The following is a 13,125-nucleotide window of genomic DNA, read 5'->3' on the forward strand; positions in this document are numbered from 1 at the left end:
GTATACGATGGTGTCAAGCTCATCCTCAATTGTGGGGATTTTCCTAATGTACCTCTTCTTGGTACAAAAGGAGGATCAACTACAACCCGAGGCTAGCATTGCGACAACTTGGATACCCTATGGTGGACAAACCTGATCTCGAAATTGTAGAGGGTTTTGTCTTATACGAAGAGGTTGAAGAGCCAGAGTTGATCAAGAAGATTGTCAAGGCTTGGGGTCAATTTTTCCTCAAGGAAGAGTAGAGATGGGTAAGAAGAACTGTATCGCCAAGGAAGCTTACACCAGTTGGGTCAAGAGCAGAGTTAGTGAGGTCTTGCTGCCGTTCTCGCATGAACCATCCATGAACCTCCAACCTCCTGAGCCAAAGAACCAGCCAAATTCTGAAGTAGATGAACTGAAGAAGGTTATCAAGACCCTAGAGAAAGAGAAGGCTGATCTCAAATTTAAGCTTGCTAGGATCTCATTGGAGAAGGAAACCTTGAAATTCAATCTAAATCAGAAGAGAGACCGAGTTCGTCAAGCAGATGATGAGGTACAGACAGAGGTCTTCAAAAGACTCAAAGTGGGTGACACCCTCAAAGGGACTTATGCCAGCAAAGTAGAACTAGAACACATGGAGCAAATGAAGAAACTTCAAAGCCTTCTAGAAGCTTGTAAGAAAGAGTTGAAGGATGAGAGAAGCCGCAACAAACAGCTAGAAGTCACCCTTCGCCAAAACCAGTATGAGTTGAATTAGAGACTAAAAGAGATTCAAGAGTTGAAGGGAAAATCACATGGGAACCTGAAAAACAACAACATACAAGAGAACAATCATCCTTAAGACCTCTCCAACAGAGGGAAGACAGTTGTGAACAATGTTCCGAGCGAGCCAGATCATAACCCCCCACCTGAAGGGAGTGCGATGTTGGGAAAGTGGGGCGCCTGCCTGTCTCCCAAATCTCAGGCTTACTATGAAAAGTTGTTATCCAATTTCTTCTAATCGCTTGTAATTCACTAGATTGAGGTCTGATAGGACTAATGTGACCTTCTTGTAGTCGATGGGCATTTCCTTGATGTACTTGTATTCTGCTTTATCGACATTGAATAAAAGAGTTTCTCGATTATTGGCTTCATAAACTGTCTCTCTTTATTCGCTTTATAATTGCTTATGTTAAATGAGTAAACTCGTTGATTCCTTGGAATTGTTTCCTTTATAATGATGAATGCACATATGAAATCTTTTTGCATATATACATCCACGCATTTACTTGCCAAAAGCCGTCAAAAAACAAAATGCTTACACTCACCGTTTTCCCGCAGCAACAATGACGACTCGTCATCCGTACTACACACGTTCCAACAAGTCCAAAATCATGGCCGAATACGAAGCTGACAATGTTGCCGTTCGCGAATCCCTTGCCCAGGTGCAAGGTGAAATGAATCTGTTCAGGGGAAATATGGAGACTATCCTTGAGATCCTCCAATCTCAGAGGAACCTTGCCTCTGTTGCTGCCAACGTCACCCGTGCCGCTGGGGTGACCATTCCTGATGCTGCTGCTAGCACTACCGTCGACACTCCGACGGAAACTGTTGTGCCTAACTCTGGGAACCGTCAGATGGTCCCCATGGACTCTGCTAGGCTTTTTGCTGCCTACCCGTGGGGAATGCCCCAACACCTAACACTAGTCTCACCAGCGGGGGAGATTTCTTCCTTCATCCGACTCTCTCCGCCACTGCCGCTGCTGGAAACACTGGTTTCCTATGGGCTCTCCCTGCTACTCAAACTACTCTGGTTGATTATGCTGATCCGGATGACAACCAGGGTCAGGTCCCTGAAGACATCCCTAATGATGAAGAGAACTACCGAGGCCCGCGCCTCCACTTTCAGCTTCCCAATCCGACTGCTTAAGCTGCAAGCACTGGTCAGGTCCCGACTTTTCCCTTTGGTTACCCAGGGGCAAACTCCGTGCCCATGATGATATACCCTGCATCCCAATACGTGCAGACAGGGGCACCTCAGGCCCCCAATGCTCAGCTTGGAATGCAACATCTTCAGCCTGCTAACGTTGCTCAGACGGTGCCACCGAGTTTCTCCTACCCGCCTCAGATGTGGTTCACCTCGAACATGCCTGCTCCAATCGCTCCAGAAGCTTCTCGACCGGCCAGTCAGGTCGTTCCTCCCGCTGTTGATCCGGCCAGACCTGCGGATTACCAGCTCTTGGACGATAGAATAAGGGTCATTGAGGGTTTCTCTTCCTTTGGCATAGATGCTCGAGACCTCTGCTTGGTCCCGAATGTGGTGTTACCCCAAAAATTCAAGGTGCCTAACCTTCCCAAATACAAAGGCCTTAGTTGTCCCCGCAGTCACCTCACCATATACTGCAGGAAGATGGCTTCACATATTGATAATGACAACCTCTTGATCCATTGCTTCCAAGATAGCCTGGTTGGGGCTTCCTTAGATTGGTACATGAGTCTAGAGCGTTCAAAGATTCGGTCTTGGAGGGACCTCTCTGAGGCATTCTTGAAACAATATAAGTATAACCTTGACATGGCTCCGACAAGGCTTCAATTACAGAGTCAGTCGCAAAGATCTAATGAAACCTTCAAGGAATATGCTCAATGTTGGCACGAAATGGCGTCTAGGGTTCGGCCAACATTATCTAACAACGAATTGGTAGACATCTTCATGGGTACGCTACAAGGGTTGTATTTTGAAAAGATGATTGGCAGTTCATCGACAAATTTTACTGACATGGTAACCATTGGGGAACGTGTTGAGAGTGAGCTGAAATCAGGGAAAATAATAGACACGACCACACATCAGACAACCAACAAGAGGCCGCATGGGGGCTTCGCTAAAAAGAAGGAGGGGGAAGAAAATGTTGTAATGGTGAAGGCTCGCCCCCGATATCAATTTCCGATGGCCCCTATGCCGTATTATCCGTATTCATACATCACCGCAGCTCAATAACAGCAACCACATTTCCAGTATCAACCGCAGAAAGGAAATCAACAACCAACACCTGCTCAGAAAAATCCAAATCAACAATATAACCGTGATAATAGAGGACAGAATCGAGGTCAGAGCAATATAAGCAGTTTTGGGAACCGACCCCAAGTTGACAAGATCCCGGTGCCGTACCCCGAGTTAGTACCCTATCTAATTCATGTGGGGGTGATCATACCAAAAGAATTGCCCGCGGCCACTCCTCCATTCCATGCCTAGCAGGATCCTAATGCTTCATGCGCGTATCATGCTGGATTCATAGGGCATTCTACAGAAAATTGTTGGGCAATTAAATACAAAATTCAAGACTTAATCAATCAAGACATCCTGACCTTCTTCGAAGAAAAACTGAATGTAAAGACAAATCCCTTGCCGAATCATAGTGGCGCGTCGGTCAACACCGTGATTGAAGAGGAAAGTGCCAAAGTCATACTGAAGGTTGAAAAGGTGAAGACTCCGATGTCCATTGTATTGCAGAGGCTTGAACAATTTGGGTTTCTAGAAGGGGTACACGATAATTGCACAGTATGCGACTTTGATCCAGATAATTGCGAGTAGTTAAAAGGGTGTGTGCAAGGGCTAATGGATCAAGGGTTAATACATTTCTCCAAATCTCAAGCAGCAGAAGAGGTGGCAGTAATCAAACAATTAACAATAGTATACAGGAAAAAGAAAGTTAAAGCTCCCCCTAGGAGGATACAGCCGATTCATTTCCGTGTTCCAAATTCGTCTCCGTATCAAAATACCAAGGCAGTGCCTTGGAATTATGAGACCACAGTGTATTTGGGAGGAAAAGAAATCCACATTCCTGACACAGAAATCATCAACATTGCTGAAACGGGAGGCATGACTCGAAGCGGTCATGTGTTCACTCCTAAATACACTCCTAGGGTGTCTCCAGCACCCACAGTTGTCCCGCCTAAGAAGAAGGTCATTTCTGCTCCGACTCCACAGGCAGGGGCAGCTGTACCGGCCACTCCGATCGTGACAACTGCTCCGGTATTGACGAAGGTTATTGACAACAATAAAGCTGCCTAGGCTGAAGCATCCAAGGGTAAAGAGCCGATGGTTGAGAAAGAATAGTTTGAAGATCACAAGAAGAGTATCACCTTCGAGGAAAGTCAGGAATTCCTCAAGCTGATCAAGAAGAGTGACTTCAAGATTATTGACCATTTGAATCAAACACCCTCCAAAATATCAATTTTGTCTTTGCTGTTGAGTTCTGAGGCTCATCGTAAAGTGAAGCTAGCGGAAATATACCCGAACGTATCGCACGCTCGAACATACAACAGAGTCGCCATCGAACTTTATTTCTCCCCAAAGGGAAGGAAAAACATTGATAAAACCCGGGGAAAAGAAATATGTTGGGTAAGGAAGTCGGTTATGCAAGGGGAAGGTATTAGCACTCCAAACATCCATGGTACTCCATGGGAACCGTTTTGATTGTTCTCGCTCGAATAGGTGTTAACTAAAGATTACTCGCAAAAGAATGGGAAAATGAAAGAAATAGATAAAGTGCTCGGTAAGGATTATGGCCCTCATGCCTACGTATCCTCATAGTGCAATGAGGAATTCAGAGCTTCGTAGTTCAAGGTGAAGGAGAATTGCGGTCCAAGGCGCAGCAGAATTTAAAAATTTCTCCATTTAGTGATCCTTACGAATGGGCATGATCAGTGATAGAATCGTTACCTCTTGTGGCGATCACGAACATTGAACGATGACAACGTCTCTACTCATTCCACACGAACGGATTCCTTCAATCTCAGTGCTAGCTGCTACGAATGAAGGCTTTGAGTGATAGAGAGAGAGAAACGAAATTCCAATTGGAGTGACAATGCTTCTACCCAAGGGTTCTATTTATAGAACCACTTGTGTGGGCTTCAAGCTAAAAAGCCCACTTAAGTGTATTTTGGCCCATATCTTATAATATGCCCAAAATCACTTAAGCGTGTGGTACCTTACCATATTTCGTATTCCACTTAAGTGCACCGTACCTTACGGTGTTCCTTAGTTACTCTATCTCTCATCAATCCGTCCTTTGTGTGTGACCCTGTAGGTTTTCGCGACGTTGGAAATTTTATTAAATCACGCATTTAACATAATAAACAGTGAGCGGTATCTAGCAATACATCACTGCTACCCAAGTCACGAAAATGTCATGTGATCTAACAAATCCTTCTATGATAATAATTATGTGTATAATTACCCTTTTGCCCTTATGTCTATATTGAACACAAGGCATAGACCGTGTCATCCTTGTCCAGTTCAATATTGGGCCCATAGACATTTATCCTGTTATGCAGGATGGGCAAATTCCATCTAGGTCACTCATGTCCCTTAGCATGCTTTGTGGAGTACCCATCAACTGTCTTTATGGTTATCCAGTTACGGACAACGTTGGATCAACAATAAAGCACTCGACTCTACATCTAGGGTCCATAGTGGTTTCAGGTCGAAGAGTGGTATACACCATTATCACCACGAGAATAACTTATGATACTTTGCATAACATTCTATATAGTATTCTCATAGCGGGTCAATCCCGTATAAATATTACTCTTAATATTCATAACTATGTTTGAGACTTGATAACTCCTTATCCATTATCCATGAGATGTGATCATCAGTCTATAAACATAATAGTCTCCATGTTTTAATGTTATCCCACTTCACAATAACGCTCAACTACGAATACTTTAAGAATAGTGTCCTTATGTTTAATGTGATCTCATGATTAAGTCACACTTGATACATTAAACGGACTATCTATTCCAAGGACTTTATTAAACAACCATAATAAAGAAAAAACCTTTTATTATTAATAAATAATTCGATACAAGTACCAAAAGTATTGGCCTCTAGGGCTTACACCAACAATCTCCCACTAGCATTAGAGCCAATCAGGCATACCTCTAATGCCCATAGATCTAGTATGGCCATCATGCTTCTGCTGCGCAAGAGGCTTTGTCAGTGGGTCAGCAATATTGTCAAGTGTAGGTACTCTACATATTTTCACATCTCCTCTATCTATTATCTCTCGAATGAGGTGATAACGCCTAAGTATGTGTTTGGATCGTTGGTGAGATCTAGGCTCCTTAGCTTGTGCGATAGCACCAATGTTATCACAATAGAGACCAATGGGATCCACAATGCTAGGAACTATGTCAAGTTCACTAATGAACTTTTTGATCCAAACAGCTTCCTTTGCCGCACTTGAGGCAGCAATATACTCGGCCTCGGTTGTAGAATCAGCAACTGTATCTTGCTTTGAACTTTTCCAGCTCATAGCGCCACCGTTTAAGCAAAACACATAACCAGATTGCGATCTAAAGTCATCCTTATCTGTCTGGAAGTTGGCATCGATGTATCCAATTACAGTCAACTCTTCCTGACCTCCATATATCAAGAATGAGTCTTTATTCCTTCTCAAGTACTTAAGGATATTCTTGACAGCTACCCAATGGGCATCACCAGGATCAGATTGGTACCTACTCGTTGCACTTAAAGCATACGAGACATCTGGTCGAGTACATAACATGGCATACATGATAGATCCTATTGCAGATGCATATGGAATCTTATTCATGCGATCCCTTTCTTCCTTAGTTGAAGGGGATTGTGTTTTTGATAGACACAGACCATGTTGCATAGGTATGAATCCTTTCTTGGAATCATGCATGTTAAAGCGTCTCAGCACTTTGCCTATGTACGTACTCTGACTTAGGCTAAGCAGTTTTTGTGATCTATCTCTATAGATTCTGATTCCTAATATATAGGCTGCTTCACCTAGGTCCTTCATAGAAAAGAATTTCCCCAACCAAGACTTTACTTGTTGCAGGGTAGGGACATCGTTTCCAATGAGTAATATGTCATCTACATATAATACCAGGAACACGATCATGCTCCCACTAACCTTCTTGTAGACACAAGGCTCATCTTCGTTCTTGATGAATCCATATTGTTTTACTGTTTCATCAAAACGAAGATTCCAGCTTCTGGAAGCTTGCTTCAATCCATAGATTGACCTTTGTAGCTTACATATCTTTTGGGCTTCTTCTGGTATGTCAAATCCTTCAGGTTGTGTCATGTACACATCCTCAAGAAGATTCCCATTAAGGAAAGCAGTTTTGACATCCATCTGCCATATTTCATAATCATGATATGCAGCGATAGCAAGTAAAATCCGAACAGATTTAAGCATTGCAACTGGTGAAAAGGTTTCATCATAGTCAACCCCATGAATTTGTTTATATCCTTTTGCAACCAGTCTTGCCTTATAGGTATGTACCTTACCATCCATGTCAGCCTTCTTTTTGAAGACCCACTTGCATCCTATAGGGTTAACTCCTACAGGAGGCTCTACCAAGGTCCAAACTTGGTTTGTGTACATGGAATCCATTTCAGATTTCATGGCTTCTAGCCACTTCTCAGACTCGGGACCAGTTATGGCCTCTTGGTAGGTTACAAACTCATCTTTATCCATGAGTAATACATCACCTTGATCTGTTATGAGATATCCATATCTTTCAGGTAGGTGACGTATCCTGCTTGACCTACGCTGGTCTTGTTCTACTTGAGCAGGTTGCTCTTCCACAACTACTTGTGTTTCCTGCTCTAATTCCTCCATAGGTGTATCGATGCTTTGTGATTCTTGAATTTCTTCAAGCTCTACTTTCCTCCCACTGATTCCTTTGGAAATAAAATCCTTTTCTAGGAAAACTCCAGTTCGAGCGACAAACACTTTGCCCTCTGAAGGATTGTAGAAGTAATACCCTCTTGTTTCTTTAGGATACCCCACAAATAAGCATTTGTCAGATTTGGGCTCAAGCTTAGTTGAAATTTGTCGTTTCACATAAACTTCGCAACCCCAAATCTTCATGTAAGACATATGTGGTTTCTTACCACTCCATATCTCATATGGTGTCTTCTCAACCTTTTTGGATGGAACACGGTTAAGTGTGTAAGCTGCTGTCAATAGTGCATGTCCCCAAAACGAGTTTGGAAGATCGGCGTGACTCATCATGGATCGGACCATGTCCAACAGGGTTCGATTTCTTCTCTCAGATACACCATTCCATTGGGGTGTTCCAGGAGGAGTAAGTTGGGATAGGATCCCACACTCTTTCAGATGGTCATCAAACTCTAGGCTTAAATACTCACCACCTCGATCTGATCGAAGAGTTTTAATATTCTTACCTAGTTGGTTTTGTACTTCATTCTTGAATTCCTTGAACTTTTCAAAGGACTCTGATTTGTGTTTCATTAAATACACATAACCATATCTACTGAAATCATCAGTAAATGTGATGAAGTACTGAAAACCTCCTCTGGATGGTATGTTCAGTGGTCCACATACATCAGTATTGTAAGACCCCAATTTTGTCCCTAAGATCCCTCATGGCATCATATCATATCATAACATTCCATTGCCTCAAGGATCATTGGACACCTTGTTTCCTTCCCTGTGGGTGGGTTATCTCCTTGAGGGTGGTTTTTGATCACTAAGCGTGCTTGCATTTGTATATCATTTCTTTTCTTTTAATCACTAACCAAAATGTACAAAAATATGTCATTAACCTTTGTTACTTGCAGCTGAAGCATTTGCAGGTCAAGCAATGAAAAGCATTCATTGAGCAATAGATGGTGGTTATTCTTGAGATTTGGGCCCCATGATCATTCACAAGAGTTCATATGAGCTATGATGTCATTTTGAAGCAAAATCCCAAGTGGTAGAGGCTTGAATCTCATCAGAACATTTTTTGATCATCTGAAGACCTAGAAAGTCAACTGCAAAGTCAACTGTGGATTTGGAGGTGGGAAGTGATTAGAAATACTTCATTCATGTTCAAACAAGTCTCATTTGACATTTCAAACACTCACATTGAAGAATTTGAGGTCCAGTCAAAACTTTCCCAAAATAGCAAGTGACTTATAATTTGAACTTTCCAAAAATGGAAAGGTTTTGGACCAACTTCAACTCAATCTTACACCATCAAAAAAGCTTCAAATTAAATTTTGTTGAACATGAAAGTTGTAGATATTTCTCTCCTATTTCCAAAATGTCCAAGATCATGAGCATATGATGTGTGGTTGAGGAGATATGATCCAATCATGGCAAAGTGTGCATGGGACTTCAAATGACCATAACTTTTCAACCAAAGCTCCAAAATGAGTGCTTCTTTTTGCAACATTCTTCTCTTGACCTCTAATTTCCAAATCATGCATCACATTACATGAAATCTCATCACATAATCACTTGCTATTCCATGACTTTTTTTGGAGGGAAAATGCAAAATTCAAAAGTGGTGCGTTGTATGAACTTTCTACCATTGCCATTGAGTTTAAAAGATAATTTTAAGTAAAAATGATGAGGGAGTGGTACTGTTCACGTGTAAATGGTACATGCACCATGCAAATTTTGATTTTTTGCAAAACACCTCATTTCACTTAACCAAACTAATTATGGATTAGCAAAGTGATTAGGAAAGCATATAAATACTCTAATCATAACAGAATTGAAGGAGGTTAATCACAATTCACATTTTCAAGATCCAAATTCTCTCTCACTTCAAATTTTTCTCTCATTCATAATTCCATTTTCTTCCAAATAGCATTGCATTTTGACTTCATATTCTTGTTCCTGAGCATTGATTTAGTGCATATCAAGTATTTGTTTGGAGAATTCGTGCAAGAATGGAGCATAGCAAGCTCATGAAGTTGAAAATGGAAAGTCAAGATTAAGCTAGATCTACACGTGTGCAAGCTTCCTTTTCTTCACCAAACATCATTTCAAGCATTGTAGAGTGGATTTGGATACTTACAAGCTGTGGATCGTGCAAAATCAAGAACTGCTCTTCAAGAGGTTCAGTTTTCGAATCTCGTAACTCTCAAATTCATGTATATATTCTGGTAGATCTTGTTCTCCTGGTGATTCTGATCTAAAAATCGTGTGAATTGGTGCATTATTGAGCAAGATATGAGTGTTTAAAGTTTTACATCCATGAATGTTCTTGCTTGATTCTCTCTATTCTTGATGATTTGTGCTTAAATGTTTGTTGATCTTTGCTCTCCATTGCAAGAGCTTCATGATGATGTATTTGTTTCTGAGTTCTGGAAAAAAAATTCTGGAAAAGTATGAAGTTCGTGCACTGTTCATCTTCTTCTTCATGAAGAAGATGAAGATCTTCAGCCGTGCGTCGACCATACAGCAATGTTGTGTCGACCGTTCGACAGTTTTGAGTCGACCATAGCTGGCCTTGCGTCGACTCCTCTCTGGTTAGGGTTTTCTGTGAAACGGCGTCGTTTCACCTTGGCGCCACTTTTTTTTGAATTTGTACAGGGTTCGATCCCTGCTGAGCGCTGATTTTCAAAATGCTTTCATCTTTTCCCTCCACTTTGCCATGCTTTGATTTTAATTTTTCTTTCAATTTAGAAAAATCATAATAAATTGAAAAATGATCCAATTCATCTCCAATTTTTTGCAAAATGTTCCTTATTTTATCTAGTTTTTTATGATAATGAATTTGCACGTTGTGCCTGGCTGGAAATTTATTTGCTCTAGGTTTATTGAACACATGTGCATTTGTGACCTTGCCTTACTCTTTCCTTTGTGAAATGCTTGATTTTAATCCAATGAACTTGAAATTTTGCATGATGAATCTTTACACATTGCTGGACATTTTGGTTTTGGTTTGACATTTTTCTCAATTACCATTTCTGTTTTATGCTTGTGCTAACTTGGTGTGACAATTTGTGTCACACCTTTTGATGTTCAACTTGTACAATGTGATTTCCATGCTAAATGATCTCCAATGCTTCTGATTTTTTGTATGTTGATCATGTTAGATGTCTTGATTGTGTATGATGTTTTCCAGATTTATTTGAATCATTTCTGTTTTGATTTGAATTTTTCATTCATGATGATCACATATGAGCTTTGAAATTGCCTTGAATTTCTTTTGATCATGAAATGATTTTGGTGAATGATTTTGATGTGAGACTTTTTAGGACTTGTCAATATGTGTTTGAAGTTACTTTGTGTTAAATTTCAGCTCCTGTTTTGAATTTTTTCTCCATCTTTGACCCTAGGCTTTGACCTAGTGGTTTGTTTCTTACATGTGAGCTTTGATTTCAGGTTGAGCATTCCAGTTCCATAGTTGATGATGCTTCATCATTTGAGTATTGATGTTTGCTTTTGATTACTAACACTTGTGTGTTTTGTAGGTTGATGATAACTCATTTGAGTTTTCCTTATGGCTTACACATTTTGTACATTGGGATTGTCTGTTGCTTAGTGACTGTTGTCTGTTTGTCTGAGTATTGTACTGATTTGTTTAGTTGTTTCCACAGGTACTTAAGTTGCTTTAAGTTCATTGTGAACTTTGCTTTGCTTGGTTGCTTAACCACTTAGGTATAATCTCTAATCTTCATGTAGTCTGGAAGACCTACTGTTATTGGTAGGCACCTGTCTGAAGCCCTCCTTAAGAGGCAATGTTTGTGCTTGTTTAATCTTTGTGCCAAGCAGGAAAAGTCCTCTTATGAGGCAATTGGCAGATAAAAGAGATGTGTAATCTATCTCCTGCTACTCAGTGTGTCATTCACCTTGCTCACACCATGTGTTGATGCATTGTGAATAATAACCCAATATCTTATAGAGTCAATCATTTGTGGAGAAGAGTTCCAACTTTCTGAACTCCCACACTTTCCATTGATCAAAAGCTCTCCCTGACCAGGGATAAGAGCTATGAGGCACACCCCTTATCTCCTTTTCATCTGCTTCACCCTAACTCTCAATGTTAGGGTTAAGAGCTCAAAATACCCCATTCCAGTTGGCTGTAAAGCCTAACCTTGCTTGAGCCTTATTGATTGTGTATAGTGTGTGCTAATTGACTTGTTTGGTTACTTACTTGATTCATCTGTGCATATTTGCTTATGTGTGCCTTTGTGCATTTATCTTCATTACTTGTATATCATTTCATAATCATTGTTCATATCTTTGTGACATTTTGTTTTGTCCATTGAGGAGTCAATTGTAAGTCCAGCTATTGGCAGTTGTTTCCTATGATCTGGAGGGATTTGGAACTAAGACCATTCATTGGCATTCCTTTCCTTGGAGTCGAGTGTAAGGCCATTTATTGGCTACTTGTTTCCTCTTGCTTCTTGTATTTGTTTTCTTTGTTTTGTGAGACTAGTATAAGTCCATTGATTGGCATCTGGTATCCATTTTGGTTTTGTGAGACTAGTATAAGTCCATTGATTGGCATCTGGTATCCATTTTGGTTTTGTGAGACTAGTATAAGTCCATTGATTGGCATCTGGTATCCATGTTTCTCTTTGTTTCAGGAGATTGGTATAAGTCCATTGATTGGCATCCGGTATCCACTTTTTTTGCTTTGTGAGATTGGTATAAGTCCATTGATTGGCATCCGGTATCCATCTTTGTTGGCTTTGCCTGATACATTATTTACCTGTTATTTGCTTGTTGCCTATTCCAAAGGAATCACTTGAATCATCTACATATGATTTCAAGAGGTGAACACCTAAGAAGTTTTACATCCCTTAACCCTCCCACCTTTTGTTTCTTTAAACCTCCATTTGCATGTTAACCCAAAACTTGAAAACTATTGTGCAAGCATTTTCACTTCTTTTCAAACTAGAAACCTAGGCCTTAAGCCTTTGATTTTTCAAACTTCATTTTCATAATACTTCTTTTGAATTGAATTCTAATCACACTTTGACCATCTTTTGTGAATAAATACTAATTGATTAATTCCACTCATTCAATTGTTTTGTGGCTCAAGTCCACTTTCTTGATAAGTTTTCATACATTAGCCATAGGTTTGATTTATCCTAGTTGGTTGATGTTAATCTCACCTTTTGTCCTTAGTGATTGAATTGTAAGACTTCCTTGCTTATTATAGGGTTAACCCCTCACTAGCAAGTTGAAGCTTTTCTCACATGGTGGACTTGTTGTTTGTATAGGTTGAGTTTTCTCCCGTGGATAACGAAAGACCTTAGGGCTTTTGTTTTAAAATCAATTCACTCACTTTTGGAAATCTTTTAGCCGAACTACGGCGTTTTGATCCTTACCTTCCATGGAAAGGTACGTAGGCAACGGGTTCATCCGTTCAAACACA

At 40.5% G+C, this 13,125-nt stretch overlaps 1 protein-coding gene across 1 annotated transcript; it reads left to right on the top strand.

Moving 5' to 3' along the window:
• The first annotated feature begins 1,304 nt into the window (after nucleotides 1-1,304).
• LOC127079504 (uncharacterized) lies at nucleotides 1,305-2,953 on the top strand. The gene is made up of 2 exons (XM_051019891.1): nucleotides 1,305-1,598; nucleotides 1,985-2,953. Exons 1-2 carry the CDS (start codon nucleotides 1,305-1,307, stop codon nucleotides 2,951-2,953), a joined length of 1,263 nt encoding a protein of 420 aa, XP_050875848.1.
• Nucleotides 2,954-13,125: the final 10,172 nt, after the last annotated feature.

The sequence above is a fragment of the Lathyrus oleraceus genome, chromosome 5 (assembly GCF_024323335.1).
Source record: "Lathyrus oleraceus cultivar Zhongwan6 chromosome 5, CAAS_Psat_ZW6_1.0, whole genome shotgun sequence".
NCBI classification, from domain to species: domain Eukaryota; kingdom Viridiplantae; phylum Streptophyta; class Magnoliopsida; order Fabales; family Fabaceae; genus Lathyrus; species Lathyrus oleraceus.

Coding starts and splice junctions, on each gene's coding strand:
- LOC127079504 (XM_051019891.1), top strand. CDS start 1,305: ATGACGACTCGTCATCCGTACTACACACGTTCCAACAAGTCCAAAATC. Junction 1,599..1,984: donor ACTCTGGGAACCGTCAGATG/GTCCCCATGGAC, acceptor CAATACGTGCAG/ACAGGGGCACCTCAGGCCCC.